This window comes from Myotis lucifugus, unplaced genomic scaffold (genome assembly GCF_000147115.1).
Source record: "Myotis lucifugus unplaced genomic scaffold, Myoluc2.0 scaffold_104, whole genome shotgun sequence".
NCBI classification, from domain to species: Eukaryota; Metazoa; Chordata; class Mammalia; order Chiroptera; family Vespertilionidae; genus Myotis; species Myotis lucifugus.
The window spans coordinates 1,891,622-1,916,753 of NW_005871152.1; the positions used below are offsets into that span (position 1 = coordinate 1,891,622).

The following is a 25,132-nucleotide window of genomic DNA, read 5'->3' on the forward strand; positions in this document are numbered from 1 at the left end:
TTAACTTAATTAGGGTACTCCTAAGGCTTAGGAAGAGCCACACTCAAGGGCCAAAGAGCCGCAAGTGGCTCGCAAGCTGCAGTTCGCCGACCACAGTGTTAGAGGAATGGGGAGGAATCACAGGAGCACCAGCTGCTATGAGAGGGGAAGGGGAATATCCAGGTGACAGATCTTAAGATAGAATATCCTGGATTATCCAGGAGGGCCCAGTCTCCTCACACGGGCCCCTCAGCAGATGACTTTCTCCAGCTGAAGTCAGAGGAGATGCAGCAAAAGGGGCAGAGATTCCAACTGTGAGCGGATCTGAAACACCACCACAAGTTTGAGTGTGGATGTGGCAACATGACAAGGAACATGAACAGCCTTGAGGAGCTGAGAGCGGCTTCTGCCGACAGCGAGCAAGGACAAAGGGGCCTCAGGCCTATAACCTCAAGGAACTGGATGCAGCCAAATTGGAGCTGATTCACCCCCAGAGCTTCCAGAAATGAACACATCCCTGCTTTCAGCTTTGTGAGATGCTAGCCGAGAACCCAGTTGGGCCTTACCATACTCAAACTTCTGATCTACAGAACTAGGCGATGATAAATGAGTGTCGTTTTAAACTGCTCAGTCTGGTAATTTGTTATGTTAGAAATAGGAAACTGTCCACCTAAGAGACATCCAAACCTGCAGGGAATTTTCATAAGCTTATCTGGGCCACACTGTTGACATAGGCCAGGGAGCAAGACCTCAAATGCTCTGAAGAATGGCAGCTATTGTATACATTAAAATCAAAGAAGATGGAAGGAAGGTGGGTGAAATCCATTGGTGGTAGCTTAAGGAGGCAGGAGAAAGCAAAGCAGGGAATTCTCTAGGATTGGGTAAAACGCAGAATGGAAACACATACATGATAGTTAATAATTAGCAGTTACAGCACACAGAGATGGTATGCAGGGAACAGTAGCTACGAGCGGTCCTATGGTCTGGTGTTCTGGTGCCCGCTGTTGTGCCTTCCAGGGGTCTAGAAAAGAACGTTACTCTGCCATGTCCAAGGTATGTGATCCTACCTGCATGAGAACAATGGACAGAGCTCACTTTAAAGTAAAGATGGATCTTTGCTAAGGAAACCACAGGTCTGAGACATGACTACCTGCTGTGACCTGCCCAGTTAGGAATTTGTGATCATACCAACCGGTTTGGCTCCTTTTGGTCACTGAGCTTGTCAGACCTGCCATCTGGCTACCCTGAGCTTGTCAGGCCCCTTTGAATTCACAAATGAATCCCCTATTGTCATGCCCATCTTACAGTTATGGAAATTAAGGCAAAGCAAGGCTCAGGAAGTTGAGTAGATCAGGGCTCAGACACAGGCAGTTGCATTCCAGAGCCTTATCTCTGAACCACACACTGTGCTGCCTCTCAAAGGCACAACTCAATGCTAAGGCCGGAAGAGCAACTTACCTAGCCCTACTAGTTGCCAGGGGGACACTTTTTAAGGTGGCTGCCTTGGGAACATGGCACCCTCTGTGGTGATTAGAATAGAATGTCTCATAGCCAGACATACATGATACCCCACCCTCCTCACTGCCCTCTCTTTAACCCGTCAAGCTCACGGGCAACAAAACACGCATTTCCAAGGATGAGAAATTATGAATTTTAACAACTTTCCTCAAACATCTGCCAGACCAGTCTGAGCTACTGCATCTTCACAGCAAATGTAGTCAAATCTAGAGCATGACTCTTTCAAAGGGTCAATGGATGGAAATGCATAGTAATATAAAACTCTTCATAGTTGCATAGTAAGACTTAGCAAGTCTCATTCTTAAGTTTCATTTCCCTGTCACCCTATTACCATTACACTCATTTTTCTGGTGAGAAACTGAGGCATAGACTGGTTAGGTGGCCACCCTAGGTATACACAGGTAAAGAGATACAAACCCACTTCTTCCTTCTCAAACTCAGACACACTTCAGGAACTTTCCCCTGCACACCTATACATACAAAGTATACACTTTAATGCATTAGCGGAAGCATTTGGCATAGCGGAAGGAGCGCTGACCCTGAATCAGGTGATTCAAGTTCAAGTCAGCGCTTAACCAATTCCTGTCTGTGTTACCACAGAAGGTGGCTCCATCTCAATGAGACTCGGTTTCTTCTGTATAATGGGGCTAAGGCTTACATGCCTTATGGGTTGTTGCAAGAATAAGATATTATGAGAAGGTCCTTGAAATTTCGTGATGTGTTGGACACTTGCAGTTTTATTATTACAGCCCCCCTTTCAACTTAAAATCGGAATAATACACCTGATAACTATACAGTATTATGTATGTGTGGCTTTTATTGTTACTTATGAAAGACAGCAGAGATAGTCATGCCCAAATAATAATCTAAAAGTCACACTGCTTTATTCAAGGACTCATAATATATACTTTTCTTATTCAAGTCCTGGTTTGATTTATAAAGTTATGAAAATCAGCCTGTATTTGTATGCTCCACAGCCAAACGTGAGATTAAAAACCTCTTTCACATAATCTTCAAAATTCTTAATGCCCCCAGAGCCAGTTCACTGAGATGGGCCACCAAGGCTTTCGGCCGAAGAAAGGGTCTGTGTTTACTGGGGCTGGCAGATCTGCAACCTGCATCCCTAAAGTTAGCCTTGTCCTCCACAGCCATGGGATTCCATTCCTCTTTTGTCTCTAAGTGACTTGCTGGGAGTTCCTTACTAGCCTTCTTTCTTTAAAAGCACTCTTTACCTTGAAAATTTGGACTTGGTATTATCCTTTCTCTCCACCCTGCACCTGCGTAAAAGGTGGGTGCTGGAGGGAAGGATAGAAAGAAACCACTTTTGCCAAAGCTGCTCCATGATTCCCCAGATCAAGGGACTCCCAAGGGACACTGCCCTCATCGAAGGTGTTCTTTCATGTCTTGTAGTGTCATGGCACGCATAGCAGGGGAAAGGGCAGTGGCCCAAAACTTCCTTGTATACTTAAGTTAGGAAAATGCTGGGACAAGTGCAGTTATATAGAGAAAAAAATAAGGCAGCAAGCCAATTCTAATGTGAGACTTTCTGCTAAAAAAAATAATGGCAAAATGTCACTGCCTCTAATAGGTCTGTGCCTGACAATTTATACATAAATCAGTTTTTGAAAACGAATTCCAATGTTAAGGGCAGCAGAGAACTTTCTAGTTAGAATAACCCTATGATTGACGTTCCTAAAGAGAGAGCTGTCATGTCAGTTATCTATTTTGTAAATTAGGAGTTCTGTATAGCAAGGTCCATGATATTTGCACCCATATTTGTTCACTGTGTTTTACAATTAATGTGTGTGGAGTTTAAGTGCACATGGGATGGGATGATGGAATGAATGGTATGAATTCACAACGTGGCTCCATAAGACCCAGGTTCAAGTCTGGCCCTGCCATTGTCACGTTGGGCACATTCCTTAAATTCTCTGGTTCTCACAATGCTGAGATAACAAAGATTAAGAAACAAAGATGATACGGGTTTGTACACCGTAGAACAAACTCAAAACTGACATGATTTTTACGTTTATACATTCAAAATACAAGGAGGCGTGACCCTTGAAATCACAACGGTAGAATGTTTTGAATATGGTTTTAAAATACCAACAGAGGCAGAACAGAATTTCAGTAATTTAGCACTTAATTGGTTCTAGTAAAAGGCAGGCTTTTCCCTGCAACTCACCCCATGGGCTTCCCACCATGAGCCTTTGTAAAGCCGGGCTTGGCATTCACCCAGGCTTAGTTGAGAGGAGCCTGCAAAGCCCAGACTGTTTGCGGTGGGAAGCATGGAAACCAGCCCTGAAGAGACTTCCTACATTCAGGTCTCCTCCTGCTTTGAGTCCATTGTACTTCCTTAGGCCTTTCAATGACCATTTTGAACACAGCATCTTTGAGAGTTACTTTGCTTTGTTTGTTAGTCCAGGAGCTCACAAATGGCCCCAACTGTGGGAAATAAAAAGCAAATGAGGAAAAGGAAGTCTTTTTACAGAGAAACACTTGTTCTGACTGTAGATTAGGCTCAGGACAAAGCAAGCAGAAAGAGGCCAGCTTTTCAGGAGCACATCGACTTTGGAACTTCCTGAAGGTCGGGTCAGGCTTGCTGCTGCAAAGGCTTCTGTACCCCATTGCTGCAACTGCTTCTGTGAACACAAATATTTTAGCATCTTGACTAAGTTAACTTCAACTTTTTAAAGGAAAGAATTGACATTCAGAGAATGTAGTAGACTTTCCAAGTACAGTGGGGATAAAAACAATACCCGGAACTCCATAGGCACACTTCTCACTCCTTTTTCTGCCTTAAACCACCGGCAAAGCTTGTGCCCACATCAGGGTCACTCCCATGGGCAAGTGGTCCTGGCACAGAGCTGAGAGCCAGGACCTACTTTTCTAACTCAAAAAAAAACACATCTGGCCCTAACCGGTTTGGCTCAGTGGATAGAGCATCGGCCTGCGGACTGAAAGGTCCCAGGTTCAATTCTGGACAAGGGCACGTACCTTGATTGCGGGCACATCCCCAGTAGGAGGTGTGCAGGAGGCAGATGATCGATGTTTCTCTCTCATTGATGTTTCTAACTCTATCCCTCTCCTTTCCTCTCTGTAAAAAATCAATAAAATATATTTTTTATAAAGCACGTCTGGGCCAACGTGCAGATAGGAGGCTAGCCATAGTCTGACTAAATTTATGTTTAAAAGTAAACAATTTTCTGGAATGCATCCAAATGCCTGCCTATATTTAATGGTGATCACGAGAGGCATGCCCATTAGTCAGGAATACAACAAGAATGTCACTATTTCCACTGCTGTCTAAGTAGCGCTGTAAGTAGTAGTCAATGCAAGTTGCATTATAGGGATTATAAAGGAAAAGGTAAAATGATACCTATTGCATGTAGCATCATTATGTATCAGAAAAGCTCAAAAGAGTGCATGGAAAAACTACCGGAAGTGATAAGAAAATTTAGGAAAGTGGCAAGTTATAAATTTAACTTACAAAACTCAATAGCCTACGTTTATAGCAAAAAAAAAAATAGTAAAAAGATAGTGTAATGGAAAAGAAGACAATTTAAGATAGCACATGAATAAATTCTAAAAAATGTTCAAAACCTATTTGAGAAAAATTAAAACACCTCTGAAAAACAAAACAGTAGTTTGAGCAAATGAAAAAAGACAAACTATGTTTTGGGGTAGGAAGACTCCATCCTAAAGAAACCGTTTCTCCCTCAGCATAACCCCAATTTAAAATGCTTCAAGTTCTGTCAGGTGCTATACAGGTGGATTATCAAGTTCATTTGGAAGAATAACAAGCAAGAATAGCCAGGAAAACCCTGAAAAAGAACAAAGAGAGGACCTAGCTTTTCCAACTAATTGAAATGTGCGGAAAAGCCTCTGTAATTAAAACATTTGATAGCGATGCTTGAAAAGACTGGTAAACCAATGCAACAAAATAGAAACGCCTGACATGCACCATTTGCATGTATAAACTTAGTATACAATAAAGTGGCTTCTTAAATTTCTGGGAAAGTGTTGATCTAAAAAGTGGCATTGAAATAAATGGAGAGCCATGTGGGGAGAAAAATAAAACTGGATCCATTCCTCACATAATATACCAGGAAAAATTCCAAATGGATTAGAGATGGAAATGTAAGTAAAGGGAACATGTAAATGTTATTTATAAAAAATGAGTGTGTTCGCTATAGCCTAGAAATGTAGAAAATGTTCTAAACTATGGCTTAAGGTCCAGAAACAACAAGGAAAAAGATTGATGTATTCAATTACGTGACCATAAAAATAAAAAAATAAAAACTTTGCATAGCAAAACATCTCCATGAGCAAAATAAAGATAAATGACAAAATTGAAAACATTTGCCATTTATATCATTATATTTTCCAAAAATAAAGGGAAAGCCCATTTCACTCATAAAAGAATTATTTGATATAGTTTTAACAGAAAAAGAAATGGAACAGTAAAAAAGAAGGAAGTCTTACCATTTGCAACAGCATGGATGGACCTGGAGCATATTATGCTAAGCGAAATAAGCCAGTCAGAGAAAGACAAGTATCCATGAACTCATTCATATGTGGAACCTTATGAACAAAATAAACTGATGAACAAAATAGATCCAGAGACATAGGACCATGGAACAGATAGGAATTTCAGAGGAAAGGCAGGGGTGGGGGGAATGGTGGAGAGATTAACAGGGGAACTTATATGCATACTAGAGGCCTGGTGCATAAATTTGTGCACCAGTGGGGTCCCTCGGCCTGGCCTGTGGGATCAGGCCAAAACCGGCTCTCTGACATCCCCCTATAGATCCCTGATTGCAAGAGGGTGCAGGCCAGGCTGAGGACCCCATCGATGTATGATCAGGGGCCGGGGAGGGACCACGGGAGGGCTCCAGGGCATGTCCAGCCTGTCTCAGTCCTGATCCGCCAGATCCCAGCAGCAAGCTAACCTACCGGTTGGAGCGTCTGCCCCCTGGTGGTCAGTGCACGTAATAGTGACTATTTGACTGGTCAACTCTCTTCCCCCTGGTGGTCAGTGCACATCATAGCAAGCAGTTGAGTGGTCTTAGCATATCATTAGCATATTATGCTTTGATTGGTTGAACAGACGACTGGACACAGCATATTAGGCTTTTATTATATAGGATATGCATAGCCCATGGACATAGACAATAGTGTGGAGAAGGCTTGGTAGGAGCGGGTGTGGGGTGGAGGGGGTCAGTGGAAAAAAAACCAAATGGGACTTCTGTAATACTTTCAACAATAAAGATAAATTTAAATAAATGAATAGAAAAAAAACCAGAAAACAAAATGCAAATGACTATTACACATATGAAAAGGAAAATATGCTCAACCCTATTCATAATAAGAGAAAAGAAAATGAAAACTATATTAAAATGCCATTTCTCAACTATCAGATTAGCAGAAACTCTAAGTTTTACTGCATAGGTACTCTGTTGGCAAGGCTGTGGGAAGACAGTCACTCTCATACACAGGGTAGGGCAAAAGCAGGTGTACAGTTGTTTGTTTGGAAAATGATACAATAATTGATAAATAAGAATAGAATAAACTCTGTTTTATGTACTCACAACTGTAAACCTACTTTTGCCCCACCCTGTGTTGCTCTGGGAAGGCCGAATGATAAAACTTTTGGGTCAGGGAATATGGAATTATCAACCAAAATTGAATGAGCACTTCTCCTTTGATCCAGTAATCCCAGTCTAGGGTCCCAAACATATGCTAGCAAAAATATGAAAAGACATGGGTACAAGGCTCTTCATTATACACCCTAAGAGCAAAAGTAGGAAACATTTTAAATGAACATCAGTAGAGGATTGATTGAATTAACTATGATTTATCTACCTATTGAAAGAATATTTCTAAACTGCTGTGGATGGACCTTCAGAATATAATGAAGTGACGTGTTGACATTTTGGGTGAGATAGTTCTTTATTGTGGGGGACTGTCCTTTGCATTGTAGAATGCTTAGCACATAGAGAAGAACTAATCTAAGTGATTTTAAAGGTATTAATTTGACTGTATATCCCAGCAGGATAAATCCTGAGGACAAAAATAACTACAAAATAATACTAAATTGTTTTTGAATGGCCATAATTGTAATGTAATTATATTAACAATGTTGGCATTTTTATGCTTAGGCTTTGTTCTTGTGTTTCAAATAAAACAATGAGTAATTATGATGATGTCATTGGCATGAGAAATTTCAGCATGGCAAAACAGAGATACAAATATTAAAAAAATGAAATTAAGTAAAAACTGAGATGCCCTCATTTTAAATTGGAGGTATCAATATCAACTCATGAAATAATTATTAGAAACAAAGAACTTTTGCTCTGGCCAGTGTTCCCAGTGGTTAGAGTGCCAGCAGCACACCAAAAAGTCGTGGGTTCATTCCAGTGAAGGGAACATACCTGGGCTGCAGGTTCCATCCTTAGCCCCAGTTGGACCGCATGCTGATGGCAACCGATCAGTGTATCTCTCTCACATCCATGTTTCTCTCTCCCCGTCCCTCCCTTCCCCCTTCCATTCTCTCTAAAAATCAATGGAAAAAATATCCTCGGGTGAGGATTAACAAGGAAGCAAAACACTTTGCTGATTATGTCCACTGAATAAAAGCTAGACACAATAGTAGCAATGAACATCCCTAGTACCACATCATCATCTCTAAATGCCACTTCTAACTAAAAAGTAACCAACACTTTTTGAAGAAATGGATAATTCAGGACTGGGGTTAGAAAAAATACCGGTAGAAATTATTGTAAAGCAAGTAAGCTATCAAAGACTACAGTAGTTGTGTCAAAATATCATAAGAGCCCATTTGAAGAGGCTCTCACTGACCAAGGAAGGGCCATTTGTGCATCAGTAACTTTAATAGACAGAAACATATCAGATGTGATTAAATTCAGGAGTTCATAACATTGCTTGAAAAAAAAATACTTCATTGATCACTTTGGGAGGAGCTGAAGAACCAGCTCATTATTTTTGAAATGATAAATAGAGAAAAAGAAGTATTTATGCTGCTGTTCCTACAGGAAGCGTATATCAGAGTAACCAAAGAGTTCTTTTTAGAGCGCCTCCAGCTAATAAGTGAGAAAGAAATTGTAGAATTAAAAACATTACCGTTTTGCATTTTTAATGAGTTAATGTTATGTATACAATGATCATCAATGGCTGTTAATATCACATAACCAGAGGGAGAACCAGGTATTATGTGTCTCCGAATGGAAGTACACTGTATCACTCATGAAGTATTTTTGTCAAAGAAAAAGGAGGAGGGAATTAAACTTGAATCTATCAAGCCTCCTACATCAAACTACCAATGTATAAGTAATACAGAGGACAGTAGGACCTGTAGAAAAAACCCACAGGGGTGGAATGAGTGAAATTTAGACTGTGGGAACCATAAAGATAAAATGGCTCAGTTTGTTCACTGCCAACAATAACAACATAAAAATTGCAAGGAAATAAAGGGAAAATCTATAAATCGAAAGACATCAAGCAAATGCAATGTTTGGATCTTATTTGCATATCCTGATTAAAAGAAACTATGAAATATATATACATATATATGTATAATACAAATGTACATAGCATTTTCAAAAGCAATTATAGAGAGATGAACCCCAACTGAATATTTAATAACAATAAGGAATTAGTTCTCTCTGTATAGATGCAATAATGGTATTGTGTGCATTTAAGAGTCCCTGTCATGTAGAGACACACACTGAAATTACATGATGGCTGGGATTTGCTTCAAAATAATTTGGGGGAGCAGGTGGGTATGAAACAAGGTTAAGCCGTGAATTCCTTATTATCAAAGCTGAGCAATGAATACATGAAGATTCATTAAGCTATAACTTTTATATGTGGCTGAACATTTTTATAACAAAATGATTTATAAAGTAACACAAGTTAGGAACTTTGTATTTCACTATCACGTTCTTTACTCAACACATCCCTTCCGAAAGAGCCGCCATGTATGGGCACTACAGTTGAGAAGCTCTGCTTGCTCTGAGAAGGCCACTCCTGTGTCCACTCCTCCATCCTCAGCCTCTTCTGTCCCTGTCCCCGTTCTGTCCCTGTCTCCACATTAAATCCACTATGAGGAGCACGTAACAAGAACTTGAGATAATAGGAACAGCCCTGGCTGGTTTGGCTCGATGGATAGAGAGTCGGCCTGCGGACAGAAGGGTCCCAGGTTTGATGCTGGTTAAGGTCACATGCCTGGGTTGCAGGCTCAATCCCCCAGTAGGAGGCGTGCAGGAGGCAGTTTATCAATGATTCTCTCTCATTGATATTTCTATCTTTCCCTCTCTTTTCCTCTCTGTAAAAAATCAATAAAATAAAAATAAAAAAGAGATAATAGGAACGAACCACACTGAGGTCACCTTGTGGTCTCTCACACGGTGCCTCAAGTGGCCCTGTGGAGTTGTCACCCCTGGGGGCCAGCTTAGCTGTTCAGTTAATAGTGAGAGTATTGATCAGCTGTAGTGTACGTCCCTGCCACTGTGAACTCCTGGTTTACTGTCAGCCTCTAATTACAGAGTATTTTCATACAAGAACTTCCTACACGTTGAGATAGCTGCTCCAAGCTGGGATCCAAGGACCCGGCGGGAGGAAAGAGGGCGTTGGCATTAGTCCTCAGTCTTGTCTTCTTTTAACTATAGGTATTTATCAAAGTGCTGGATAATAACGATAACGGCCCGGAATTCTCTCAGCCGAGTTACGATGTGACAATTTCCGAGGACGTGCTCCCCGACACAGAGATACTGCAGATCGAGGCCACAGACCGAGACGAGAAGCACAAGCTGAGCTACACGGTGCACAGCAGCATCGACGCCGCCAGCATGAGAAAATTCCGCATGGACCCCAGCACCGGCGTGCTCTACACTGCCGAGCGGCTGGACCACGAGGCCCAGGACAAGCACATCCTCAACGTCATGGTAGGCCCAAATGCTTAATTGCTCTCCTGGCAGGATCACTGACCCCTCGAGGCACACACCTTCATCTCCAGACGTACAAGGCCTGTCAGTTTTGTAAGCAGTGGAAAACCTGGTCTCTTCACAGCAGGGCTGCCTTCATTCTCACCTTTTTATTTCAGTGAGGAATTACTATTGTTAGGCAGCGACTCCATATTTTTGCCAAAATGAAACTTGAGATGAATTCTACAGACAGTGGCTGCTCGGTAAATGCTGCCGACAGACTGACTTGAGAGGGAGGAACAGGCCGTGTTTCCATAAATCTCCCAGTGTACATAGTATTGGTTCGCATCCAGAAGATTCTGTGGAAACGTTTAAAGGAAGTTCCTTGAGAAGTTAATCACAATGGTAATCCTTTACTGAACCTATGCCGTGCTCGGGCCTTGGAAGCATTTAGAGAATTCGTTTATTACCGTTGCTCCGGCATTGACCTTGTAGTAAATACCAGTGCACAAAAGAGAACTCAAACACACTGAAGCCTGCAGAGAGCCTTAAACATGCATGTGGGTTCACGGGGCCTCCAAGTTATTTAGACGTTGCTTTCATTTTAAAGTGGAGTTTGCCTAGTTCCTGTAATTGGGAGGTAGAGATTAACAAGAAGCCTCCTTGGTTCGTTTATGGCCTAAAATCTGTCCCTATAACCACCCAAGAACCCTAGGGGCAATTGCACAGCCTCTGCCTTCAGAGCCCTCCTGGGTTCCTTAAGACCAGGAGGGATAACAGAGGCTTAATCTCCTGTACTGCTGGGCTTTAAAACACGCCAAGAGACTACCAGTTCCCTAGCAGCTGGAATTCATGTTCTTCTAAGTGCTACTCCTCCTTCCCAAGTCCAGAAACCTCTCCGGACCAGAGGAAACTGGAGTGCCGTGCCCTTGGCGATGGTTTCCAGCTGAGACCCCAGGGAACAGAAGAGAGACTCAGGAATCATCAAGCCCATCGCTCTGACCACCATTCATTCATTCATTAGATGCTTCTCCAGCACCTAGTGTGTACCAAACACTGTGCTAGGCACCAAAGATATAAAACAGACAAAGTCCCAGCACCCTTGGGCATTCATGTGGAACAGACCTGGATTTCAGTAAGCCCCAAATACAGAGTCCAGCTTGGTCCTTGGGTGTAATGGCCAGTCTACAGACAGGGAAATCCAGCGCACTCACCAGGTTGCTTTTATAGGTATTTCTTCGGGGCAGGAACCTTAGGCAGGTAACTAACTCCATTCTCATGATTCTTCAAGTCATTTCTGTTCATTCTTTCCTTAACAAACTCAAAATTCAGTTTGGTGACCCGGTGCCACTGTCATTTACGTAGCTGAATATTTAGCGCAAAAAAGTCTTTTATGCTGCCTTTCTCCATGGCAAGCATTTTAGTCAGTTTGCTCATTCCTTCTAGGTATTATTTCTGAAAACCCCTTTTCCCTTTGATGGCTCTTCTCAGTACATTTTCTAATTTTTTTCACATCTTTCAAATTATGGTGCCTAACATTGAACAAACGGAAAGGACACATTTGATCATTGCTACATAAAATTGCTTCAGAATCATGTGGTTAAAGAGTTGTTTATTTTCAAGCTTTTGCCGTATGCAAAAGAGGGTAAACTTGAAAGCAGTCAGGCAGGTTCCTTGGTGAAGTGAAAATGGGGTCTCACATTTTAGAAGTTAAGATTCAGCTCATCTTCCCAGTGAACAGGGTTCTCTCCCAGTGCTGGGCTTCTGTCTATGTTTGTTCTTTTTGCCTGAGATACGTGCCCACAACCATCAACACCATTTTACCACTTGTACTTATTTCTGTCACCTCTTCCAAAAAGCAGAATAGAAAGTGAAGTGCTTCTCACTAGTCCCATCCTGGCACTTTCCACTGGGCCGTAGAGCTGTGTTGACTAGTTTGCATTCCCCAGTCAACTCTAAAGTTCTTGAGGTCAGGGACTGCATCTAATTCACCATTGAACCACCAGAGTCCATTCTGGAGCTTAACAGATAATAGGTGACAATAAGTGTTCAATGAATGAATGAGTGAATGAATGAATGAATGAGTGACAATGCCTAAATTACATTCATTAATTCCACTTTTTAGCTTCCTCTTTAGGAGAGCCTCCATCCACCATTCGATTAGCAGCTATTTGCACAAGTGAGAGGTGGTGGCTGTGTGAGGGGGACCAGAAGAAACTGCTGTGTTTGTCATATCCAGTATCAGTTCCATAAACACAGACTGGACACAGACCAAACATCAGACATAACACTGAGTATTAAAGAGGATGTGGTCCCTACTCTCAGTTGATTATCTGACTTGATAATACTACCATTTATTGAGCACCTACTATGTGCCTGGGATTGGGTCAAGCACTTTGTGTACATTATGTCATTTTGTTTTCACTACAGACATCACCCTGTGAGTTCTTTGCAACCTAAGATTCTAGTCCTACTGCTTCTTGTTATTTTGCCTAAAGGTCAGAGATCAGGAGTTTCCTTATCGAAGAAACTTGGCCCGAGTCATTGTGAATGTGGAAGATGCTAATGATCACAGTCCTTATTTTACCAACCCGCTGTATGAAGCATCTGTGTTTGAATCGGCTGCTCTGGGATCAGCTGTTCTGCAAGTGACGGCTCTGGACAAAGACAAAGGGGAAAATGCAGAACTCATATATACCATAGAAGCAGGTGAGAGCTGTTGCACTGATTGTAGCATAACGCATGGCACCAGACCCTCTAGTATTTATCACCTTGTCACATTCATGTGGTTACTGCTGGAACATCTCCAACTGCTTTTTTTTTGGCCAAGCAACTGCCCCATTTGCATGATGGTGCTGTGTAAAGTTCTTGGCATTTCAGTCATATGTTTTCCCTCATTGACAGCAAGGAAAGAGTTCCCTTTTATTAGGTTCAATCTCAGATTTTTCTGGGATGGAAAAGAGAGAAGAAATGTGTAGTAAACTCGGTGTCTTTTACTTATGGGTCAACAAGTCATGGTCACAGACTGAAAAAGACCAAAGCCTCGCATCATCTGAGGGCTGCCAGGCAGCTCTGTGAATGAACCTCACATGTCTTTGTTTACTTGTCAGTGGGTGGGCTGTGGGCTTCAGAGATTCCTATGCCCCGACCCTTGACACAAATTCACTTCATTGGAGGTGATCTGAGTAGCAGAGTAGTTGGTAGGTACTAAACTGCCTGCTTAACCCAACAGATAAATAAATACAGATTCACCCGGCTGGCATGGCTCAGTGCTTGAGCATCGACCTATGAACTAGGCATTTGCTGTTCCATTCTCGGTCAGGGCACATGCCCGGATTGCGGTTCTATCCCCAGTAGGGGGTATGCAGGAGGCAGCTGGTCAATGATTCTCTCTCATCGCTGATGTTTCTATCTCTCTCTCCTCTCCCTTCCTCTCTGAAATCTATAAGATATATATATATTAGATATATATATATTACATATTATATATATACCTGTGTGTGTATATATAACATATAGAGAGAGATTAAAAAATAAATAAATTAGAGATTTTTAAAAAGTTGATTTTAACATCTATAAGCAGTACCATAGTTTGAGGATAGAACACTAAAGAACACTAAAAAACATTAATGACAGAAGACATAAATGTCCAATCAAAGGATAGGACTGTGAACCTAAAAATTACAAATATTCTTTATCTACTCTCTTTTCCCTTTTCCTCTCCTTCTTCTTTGGAATATTCAGGCCACATATTTCCAAACTGTTCTGCAACATTATGTCTGTCACGCATCGTGCCAGACGCTGTCTCCTCTCCTGCCAGCACTGCAAAGCTTTCCCTTGATGTAAATAGGGAGCATTTTTGTGATTGGTGGAAACAAAAATATGAATGCTAAAATGACAGTTTTGGACTAAAAAATAGTAGAAAATGAAAAGCCAACAACCTTATTTAAAAAACCCTGCAATCTAAAATTATTCCCTGCATTAGGCATCCACATTTTTCATAAGTCAGTGCTAAACTCTATACAAAAAAATAAAATAATAAAGTAAAATAAAATATGTTGGTTCATAACAGCCAGTTACCCCCAGTGAAGTCACACATTTCTTTTCTAGATTAATAATTTTTAATATGATATTTTATATCTCTTAGTTTATTCATTCTTATTCTCTTTTCCCCACAAATAATATATAGACTTCTTTTTAGAAAAGCAATTTTTCAGTAACATCCTAGAAAATGTCACCTAATCCAATAACTCTTTATAGTCTTTCTACAGTTTTCCCCTAACATATATTTTCCCCATATTCATTCATGCATATCCATTGTTTCATGTCACTGAAATCATTTAGGTATAGGGTTGTATGTCTACTTTCCTTACTTGACTTTGTCTAAGCATTTGTCTGAGTGCCTACTTGTTGTTTATATTTGTCAGGAAGGCTACTATTATACTCCTCTCAGATAGCCAGATTATTTGTAAACCAAATTGGATGTTCTTGAAGAGTAATTTAAAAGGAAATTACCATCCAGCTGAAAGGACTGTCTCCCTTACCTTTTAACCTCTACAGAGGACAGCCTGGTGCTGTGCATAGAGAAAGAACTTGGTCATTTCTTTCACAGTTGACTAAAACTAGAGAGAAAAGTTATTTCCTTAAAACACCTTTTATATAGAACACCTGAATTTCCAGAAACCCACAGGAATGATTGATAACTCAAAAAGCAGCTTTTGAATCTATGTGTACAAAGCTAATGGGAATTACAGTGGATACAATCAATCTCAGGTGGTCGCTGGGCCCCTTCATGGATAGACAGATAGACCCACACTGACCTGGACTGGTCCTACCTGGCCAGTTTCTTCCCAGATCAGGGTAGGAGAGAGGTGGATCCTGGAGGCTTCAGCATTTTGAAGCAAATGCCAAGTGGTTGTGTGAAGTGTGCATTTTAAGTTCTCTCACAGCCCTCTGATGAGCAAAGATTTTACTCTGTTGTCTGGCGGGCAATGCATTCCCTCCTCTGCCTGGTTTGTAAGTAACTACTGGAGCTTTTTAGTTTGGCCTGAAGGACTGAGGCAGAATTCCAGTGCAAAGCTTTGGTCCTCTATTTCAGTGGTCGCCAACCGGTAGGTAGTCCGCAGACCACTGGTGGTCCTTGAGGTCCGAAAGGTTGGCGACCACTGATCTATTTAACTCGGGCACCAAGAGTGGCTCGTGTGTGGCTCTGAGACCAGGCAGTACAGGGGAGACGAGAACTAAGATTTGAGTTAGGATGGGGATGTATTGGATCCCAAGATATATACAGACAGAGAGTTAAAAATCTTTTAAACTCTCTCCTCCCAATCAATCTGAACAAATATTTATCAAGCACCTTCTTTGTGCCAGGTACTGTGCTGTTTACTAGATAAATAATGATAAGCGCAGCTCTTGCCCAGTTGCCGATGGCTACAAGAAGCTGTAGACTCCAAAGAAACAAGCAGAGGTTGGTTTCCAAGGATTCAAGTACAGCAGGAGAGAATAAGCAGGAGTGGACTCTAAGAATACAGGACAGTACGTTGAAGAGGAAAAGAGCAGAGAGCCCACTTTGGACCTGACATACGAGCAGGAGTGTAATGAGCAGCCAGCAACCATGTAACAGCAGGGTTACGAAGGTCTACTCAAGGTCAGAAGCTGGCTCCTCTTCGCCCCTGCCATGGTACCTTGCTGGGCATGTAGAAATCTGCTGTGTAGAGTGAGGAAGGACTTACCTGGAAACTCCACCGTGGGACACCGTGTGCTCACTTGCATTCATCTTTCAGGGTTGCATGCTGGTGCCATTGCTGGAAGGTGACCATTGCTCAGCTGCCTCTAAATTTTTCTCCTCTGAGGTGCTGAAGTGAAATGATTGCTGCCTCCTTGTGAGGATCTATGAATCAAAGGCCAGACTCCCACTCAGTTGCACAGTGCTGCTTGTTGAAAATTTGCAGGCTTGCTTAGGAGATCATTGAACTTGTGGTCATCACAGGATGCTCATGTTTAGGTGGCAAAGGAAGAGTCATCCCAACATGTGGGGCCTAGAATCAAATTCTTTACCTCTTTGTTCGATTTACTTCCTCTTTAAAAATAAGCAAACATCTTACAGAAACAGATTTATAGGGACATGACTTTTTCATTTTCAGACATGGAAAAGTTTATTTAGTAAGAATGAAGTAAGAAGTATGTATACAGCTGTGCTTGCTATATATTTCAATGGACACATTATATAACTGCCTTCTTTAATGATGACATTTAAACTCTCCATGTGTCTGCCATGCTGCGGTACTTCAAAAAGAAGGAATAACCCCAATATAATTGAATAACCAAGATCATTAACTTTGGATTTAAACGAATCTAGACACACAAGCAGCTGTGTTCCTTGAGAAGCATTAGGGAGGCTGATGAGAGAAGCAAAAGCGACTCGGTGAAGGATGCTGCTCCACACCATCCACCACTTTTGAACTACATTCTTTACATTCTTCAAGTTGTGTGTTCCCCATTATCTTCTCTAATTTTCCTCAACAACCCCAACCTCACACCCCTGCACGTTTCAGAGACAGAGCTCTAAACTCGCACAGTTTCCAGGTTCACAGCCTTTCCCGTTTCAGAGGTGGCCAAGCGGGCACCAGTTTTTCAGTCTCCTAAGGGTTACATCTCCAGTCTTTGGTTTGAATGTTGGTTCTAATGATCAAAAGTTTCCTATTTCACCAGAAACTTCTGAAAAATTTGGTGCCTAGAATGGTTACAGATCGGAGCAACTGCCTTATCATTATTTGTCTAGTTTTATGTCTGTGTGTGCATGTGTGTGTTTGGGGATGTGGGAAAATAAGAATCAGTTAGTCAGAAAAAATCCTCATGACTTACAAAGCCAACAGTGACTTGGAAAGAATTCTCCCTGCCTACACAAAACCCCCTCACCAAAGTAGTGTTCCGGATGAATGGGGTTTGGATAGCATGAAAAGATACCAATTCCATGTAGTAAAGCTTACCTTTAGGATAATCTGAAACCAAATGACTGTGTGGTAGTGTTCCGAAACAATTTCTACAGCTCTCTTCCTTGTAACATGGAACACAGAATATGGTTTAGGTGAAAATACCTTTTCACTAGTGACATTAGCCTGTGCCAGCCCAGTCTGGTGCTCGTCTCACAAGGCTGAGAATAAGAAAGTTTAAACAGAAAAGTCTCCCCCACAAGCTTTTATTCACCAGGTTTAAAGTACACAGTGCTATGTTGTTGTTGTTAACCTGGATTAAGAAGATAGGGATCTGAAATTCACAATTTTACCAGAAAACTCTTTTCAGTTGCTTTTGAATACTCCTAAAAGAGAAGTCACTTGTCTTATTTCAGAATGAGATGAAATGAATATGAAAAATTGCTTTTTGCTTGCCATGTTGCAGTCAAGTAGCCTTTAGATGAAAAGTTAATGATCAAAAAATGACCCAATTGTAACTCATTTCCCCATTGATTTCCTTATTTTAGGGAACACGGGGAACACATTTAAGATCGAACCAGTCCTGGGCATCATCACCGTTTCCAAAGAACCAGACATGACGACTATGGCTCAGTTTGTCCTGTCAGTCAAAGTCACAGACCAGGGTTCCCCGCCCATGTCTGCCACCGCAATTGTGCGCATTTCTGTCACCATGTCTGATAATTCTCACCCCAAGTTCGCTCACAAAGACTACCAAGCAGAAGTAAATGAAAATGTTGATATTGGAACATCGGTCATTCTGATCTCTGCGATTAGTCAATCTACCCTCATTTATGACGTCAAAGATGGAAACACAGATGGGATCTTTACCATAAATCCATACTCTGGAGTCATCACTACTCGGAAGGCACTGGATTATGAGCGAACTTCCTCTTACCAACTCACCGTACAGGCCACGAACATGGCAGGAATGGCTTCCAATGTCTCCGTCAATATTCAGATTGTTGATGAAAATGATAATGCCCCCATTTTCCTCTTTTCTCAATATTCAGGCAGCCTGAGTGAGGCTGCCCCAGTTAATAGCATTGTCAGGAGCCTAGATAACAGCCCCCTGGTAATTCGGGCCACCGATGCTGACAGCAACCGGAATGCTCTGCTTGTGTATCAAATTGTCGAGTCCATGGCCAAGAAGTTCTTCACGGTGGACTCCAGTACGGGGGCCATCCGAACGATTGCCACCCTGGACCATGAAACCATCTCCCGTTTCCATTTCCACGTGCACGTGAGAGACAGCGGCAGCCCCCAGCTGACTGCAGAGAGTCCCGTTGAAGTCAGCATAGAGGTGACAGATGTGAATGACAACCCGCCTGTTTTCACCCAGGCTGTGTTTGAGACGGTCCTGCTGCTACCTACCTACGTCGGAGTGGAGGTGCTGAAAGTTAGTGCCACAGATCCTGACTCCGAGGTGCCCCCCGAACTGACATACAGCCTGCTGGAAGGCAGCGTGGATCACTTTTTAATGGACTCAAATACTGGCATTCTCTCCATAAAAAACAACAACCTCTCCAAAGACCACTACGCACTAATAGTTAAAGTTTCGGACGGGAAGTTCTACAGCACGTCCATGGTCACCATCTTGGTTAAAGAAGCCATGGACAGTGGCCTCCACTTCACACAAAGCTTTTATTCCACCTCAATCTCAGAGAACAACCCTAATATAACCAAAGTTGCTATTGTCAATGCCATTGGAAATCGCCTTAATGAGCCCTTAAAATATAGCATCTTAAACCCAGGAAATAAGTTCAAGATAAAATCTACCTCAGGAGTCATCCAGACCACTGGAGTCCCCTTCGACCGTGAGGAACAGGAGTTATATGAGCTGGTGGTAGAAGCCAGCCGTGAGATGGACCATTTGCGTGTGGCCAGAGTGGTGGTCAGAGTCAGCATCGAAGACATAAATGACAACTCTCCAGTCTTCGTGGGCCTCCCTTACTATGCTGCTGTGCAAGTTGATGCTGAGCCTGGGACTCCGATTTACCGGGTGACAGCCATCGACAAAGATAAAGGTGCAAATGGAGAAGTGACCTATGTCCTACAGGATGACTATGGCCACTTTGAAATTAACCCTAATTCGGGGAATGTTATTTTAAAAGAAGCATTCAACTCTGACTTGTCCAACATCGAGTATGGTGTCACCATCCTAGCCAAAGATGGTGGAAACCCTTCTTTGTCCACATCCGTAGAACTTCCCATCACGATTGTCAACAAAGCGATGCCTGTGTTTGATAAGCCCTTTTATACAGCATCCATCAACGAAGACATCGGGATGGATACACCTATTCTAAGCATCAACGCCACCAGTCCAGAAGGCCAAGGCATCATATATATCATTATTGATGGGGATCTTTATAAACAATTTAACATCGACTTTGACACTGGGGTCCTGAAAGTCGTTAGCCCTTTGGATTATGAAGTTACATCTGTTTACAAGTTGACAGTAAGAGCCAGCGATGCCCTTACCGGTGCCAGGGCTGAAGTCACCGTTGACTTGCTAGTTAATGATGTGAATGACAACCCCCCTGTTTTTGATCAGCCTACATACAATACAACATTGACAGAAGCCTCTCTCATTGGGACACCTGTTTTGCAAGTTGTTTCCACTGATGTGGACTCAGAAAACAATAAAATGGTTCATTATCAGATTGTCCAGGACACTTACAACAGCACCGATTATTTCCACATAGACAGCGCCAGTGGCTTAATCCTGACGGCGAGGATGCTGGACCACGAGTCAGTGCAACACTGCACTTTGAAAGTCAGAGCAACTGACAGTGGTTTCCCATCGCTGAGCAGTGAGGTCCTGGTTCATATCTACATCTCAGACATTAATGACAACCCTCCGGTTTTTAATCAGCTCATTTACGAGTCCTATGTGAGTGAATTAGCCCCCCGGGGCCATTTTGTGACCTGTGTGCAAGCCTCCGATGCAGACAGCTCTGACTTCGACCGGTTGGAATATAACATTTTATCTGGGAACGACCGGACAAGCTTTCTGATGGACAGCAAGAGTGGGGTCATCACACTATCCAACCACCGCAAGCAGCGGATGGAGCCTCTGTACAGTCTCAATGTGTCCGTCTCTGACGGGTTGTTCACTAGCACTGCACAGGTGCATATTAGGGTGCTGGGGGCTAACCTGTACAGCCCCACCTTTTCACAAAGCACCTATGTAGCTGAGGTTAGAGAGAATGCGGCTGCCGGGACAAAGGTGATTCACGTTCGAGCCACAGACGGGGACCCAGGGACGTACGGGCAGATCAGCTATGCCATCATCAATGACTTTGCCAAAGATCGATTCCTCATAGACAGCAATGGACAAGTCATTACAACAGAAAGGCTCGACCGGGAAAACCCTCTGGAAGGCGACATTAGTATTTTTTTGAGGGCCCTTGATGGCGGGGGAAGAACGACTTTCTGCACCGTGAGGGTGATTGTTGTGGATGAAAATGACAATTCTCCCCAGTTCATGACAGTGGAATACAGGGCCAGCGTCAGGGCAGACGTGGGGCGGGGCCACTTGGTCACTCAGGTGCAGGCCATGGATCCAGATGATGGAGCCAACTCAAGGATTACTTATTCCCTGTACAGCGAGGCCTCGGTCTCTGTGGCTGACCTGCTGGAAATCGATCCTGACAACGGTTGGATGGTCACAAAGGGCAATTTTAACCAGCTGAGAAACACAGTGCTGTCCTTCTTTGTCAAAGCAGTCGATGGGGGCATTCCAGTAAAGCACTCCCTCATCCCTGTCTACATCCACGTCTTGCCCCCTGAAATGTTCTTGCCTTCATTTACCCAGTCTCAGTATTCTTTTACCATTGCAGAAGATACGGCCATTGGGAGCATGGTGGACACCCTAAGGATTTTGCCCAGTCAGAATGTCCAATTCAGCACAGTTAACGGGGAACGTCCAGAAAATAACAAAGGGGGTGTCTTCATCATAGAACAGGACACAGGCACCATCAAGCTGGACAAACGCCTGGACCATGAAGTCAGCCCAGCTTTCCACTTTAAAGTAGCAGCCACGATACCCCTCGACAAGGTAGACATTGTATTTACTGCGGACGTGGACATCAAGGTGTTGGATTTGAATGACAACAAGCCAGTCTTTGAGACGGCAAGCTATGAGACCATGGTCATGGAAGGGATGCCAATCGGCACCAAACTCACCCAGGTGAGAGCCATCGATATGGATTGGGGAGCTAATGGGCAGGTCACGTACTCCCTGCACGCAGATTCCCAGCCCGAAAAGGTAATGGAAGCGTTCAATATTGACAGCAACACTGGCTGGATCAGTACCTTGAAGGACCTGGACCACGAGACAGACCCCTCATTCACCTTCTCCGTGGTGGCGTCCGACCTTGGGGAGGCCTTCTCTCTTTCTGCCACGGCTTTGGTGTCTGTCAGGGTGACAGATATAAATGACAACGCACCCGTCTTTGCCCATGAGGTGTACCAAGGGAATGTGAAGGAGAGCGACCCTCCGGGCGAGGTGGTAGCCGTCCTCAGCACGTGGGACAGAGACACTTCCGACATCAATCGCCAAGTGAGCTACCACATTACAGGTCAGTCTACCACCCTTTGGTTTTCACTACGGGCTCTGCCTTCTAGAGATGGAAGGTGGCAGGCAGTGAGAGTAGGAGAGAAGAAGGAAGACGAGATGAGGGGTTAAGAGTATTGATGCTCTGGGGCTGAGGAAGAGATCTGAGTAGTTACGGTTGTTGGTTGTTCCTCACTCAGCTGTAATGTGGAGTTCATTGGGTACCCAGATCGGTACCCAGGCCTTGAGTCACTTTTTATCATTGCAAGTGGAGTCCAGCCAAACTTCTCAGCTGAAGAAGTGAAAATAACAGGTCTTTTTTGCTGTTATTTTAAAAATATATAAGAGATGTATTTTTAACTATATTTCTTTTCCCTACATTTTTAAGGGGGGGAAAAAAGCAAATAACTGTTTCCTCTGATAATGAAAACTCATATACGTTCACATTTACAAATTAGAGAGCCAGGTTTGACCTTCTGCTAAAAAAATAAAATAATGTTATAACTCTAAGCCAAAGATATTTCTCCTGACAGCTCATTTTTCTTGGATCCCTTTCCTGTCTTTCCAAATAGTAAGTAGCAGTTCAATGGGAAAGCCAAGATAGACAAATGAGGTCACCCAGAGGGCACAAAGTATGTCACCATTGCTCTGAGAGCCTGAGGATTTCATGTCAGAGTGAAGAAGGGGTGTCTTGATCAGGGGCAGCTTTCCGAGGTGATTGGCCTTAAACTACAAAGAGGAGAGGGTTGGTGATGTGGGAGCAGTCTTCCTCAAACTACTTTGGGGTTTTAAAACGAACATTTTGATGTTGTGACATTCAAAGGCAGAACATAAGCCAAGTGCCAAAAGATTTTAAAGAATCCATCAATACTTGTAGTCAGGTGGTTTCCCTTTAGAAAAACTACATTATTCACCGTGAAAAATGAATTAATTAGAATGCCCCCAGGACACAGAGTCTGCTTAAGTACGTTGGTGGGAAAGTTAATTAATCACTGCAGAATAAGATCCACGGGAGGGCATATGCGTCCGTGCTAGCGACTGCCACACTTCTCCGCGTTACTCCTCCTCTTCATGGAACTGTTTGCTTGATGTTTTCTGTTTAAAGCTGTTTATGCATTTCATGCTTTAGCTGATAACTTCCTTTTTATTAAAATGTATGTTTCTGCAATAAAGACACGAGCAATAGTGGTAAAGACAAATAGGTGAGTAAAGCATCACTTTGATTTCATTTGCATTCAGTTGCAGATAAAAAGCTTCTTAAGCATTCTAAGGGATACTCTTCTATTTGGAAGAACTGTTACTCAGCCTTAATTATTTATACATTGTCTCTGAATGGAAGATTTAAAGGGGCCAGCCTATCAACTTTACCAAGGTAATGAGAACAGAGTAGCTTAAAGCTACTGTTACTGTTAGCAGTGCCAACCACCAACTGATTTTAATGAGATTTAACTTTTGCTCTTGAGGTAGCACAACTTGGCTGTGCTTCCACAGATTAACAAAGGACCATTAATCATTTTATTTAACAAAAGAACAGTGTGGGCCTGCACCAGAAGCATCGGCGAGGTTAAATCTGTGCATGCTGAATATTCAACCACAGTCTAACTGAATCCTAGCCAGTGATGGAGGAAAGTGATCTCCCAGGGAGGACCCCAAGCCTCAGGGAAGCAGATTTCTCACCCTGGACACTTGACATTCTGGGCAGATAAGTCTTTGTCATAGGTGGCAGTTCTCTGCCTTGTAGGATGATTAGCAGTGTCTCTGGCCTCTACCCAATAGATTCCAGTAGCTCTACCTCACAACCCCTGATGTGACATTCAAAAATGTCTTCAGACATGGACAAGTGTCCCCTGAGGGGTGGGGGAGGAGGCACAGTCACTCCCAGCAAAAACCCACTGCCCTAGAGGAGGGTGCACCCCCTCCTTTTCTGCACTGTCTGCCTAGTATAGTCCATTCATCCGCTGAGACCCCAGACGGATCCCAACCCCCACCTTATAATCCAGTGCGCAGTCTGGCTCTCAAAATGCCACCCTTCCCACTCCATCCCCTCGACAGGACCAGCAGCTCTGCCCTGGGCTTTTTTAAAGATTCATTGTAAGAAGGCAAGTTCACTCCAGTGAAGTAGCAGCAGGATGCAATATGTTCCTTATTTATTTGTTTACTGTCAGTCTTCCCCACTAGAATGTGAGTTCCAGCAGGAGAAATTTGGGTCCGTTTTGTCCACTGCGGTAGCGCCACTGCCTGGAGCCGAGTCTGGCCCAGAGCAGGTGATAAATACTTGCTAAATGGCTAAACCAGGGAAACAGTGATGATTTAACTGAATTCCAGGCTCCTTGCCAGCTGTCTCGTTCAGTCTTCCTCCTTGTTTGAGGCGACATTATTTTCCTCTTTGGGATTGGAAGGTCAAGTATTTTCTTCCCTCCTGTTCCCATCTTCTGAAAGCCACTGTGGTCCCCATGCAACTCAGTGATGCTGGAAGTAGTATTGCTGGGACCACTGTCAGTGTTTCAGCGTCATCAAAAGCTGTTCCATTACACCTCTTCTTCTCTCCCGCTTTCCCCAGCTTTGCTCTGATAAATTTGATCTAATTGTAGTGCTTATCTTTGAACTGTACCTTAAATGACCCCTCATTAGGGCCCTTTAATACTAATGGGTCTTCCTCTGTCATACCAACTTCTCTCCCCCAAACCCCAGTCCTTATAGGGAGAGTACAGCTGTATGATAAATCTTTCATGAAAAGATTCCTTAATAGCAGAAACCCAAAACACTAATTCAAAAGAATATATGCACCCCCATGTCCACTGCAGTGTTATTTACAATAGCCAAGATTTGGAAGCAGCCCAAGTGCCCATCAGGAGATGAGTGGATAAAAAAGATGTGGTACATTCACACAGTGGAATACTACCCAGCTGTAAAAAAAAAAAGGAAGAAGAAGAAGAAAGGAAGGAAGGAAAATAAGAAGGAAATCTTTTGTGACAGCATGGATGGACCTGGAGAGTATTGTGCTAAGTAAAATAAGCCAGTCAGAGAAAGACAAGTACCATATGACTTCACTTCTATGTGGAATCTAATGAACAAAATTAACAAACAAAGTAGAAAGACTCATAGATACGGAGAACAGACTGACAGCTGTCAGAGGAGAGGAGAGAGAGGTTGGGGAGCTG

The 25,132-nt window shown here is 42.9% G+C and overlaps 1 protein-coding gene across 1 annotated transcript in view; it reads left to right on the plus strand.

Moving 5' to 3' along the window:
• Positions 1 to 25,132, plus strand: part of FAT3 (FAT atypical cadherin 3) — a 501,079-nt gene that overhangs the window by 397,741 nt on the left and 78,206 nt on the right. Inside the window, exons 7-9 of the mRNA XM_006092757.3 lie at positions 10,188 to 10,463; positions 12,941 to 13,151; positions 17,923 to 21,996. Coding sequence (XP_006092819.1) covers positions 10,188 to 10,463; positions 12,941 to 13,151; positions 17,923 to 21,996 — 4,561 coding nt within the window. The remainder of the gene's footprint in view (positions 1 to 10,187; positions 10,464 to 12,940; positions 13,152 to 17,922; positions 21,997 to 25,132) is intronic.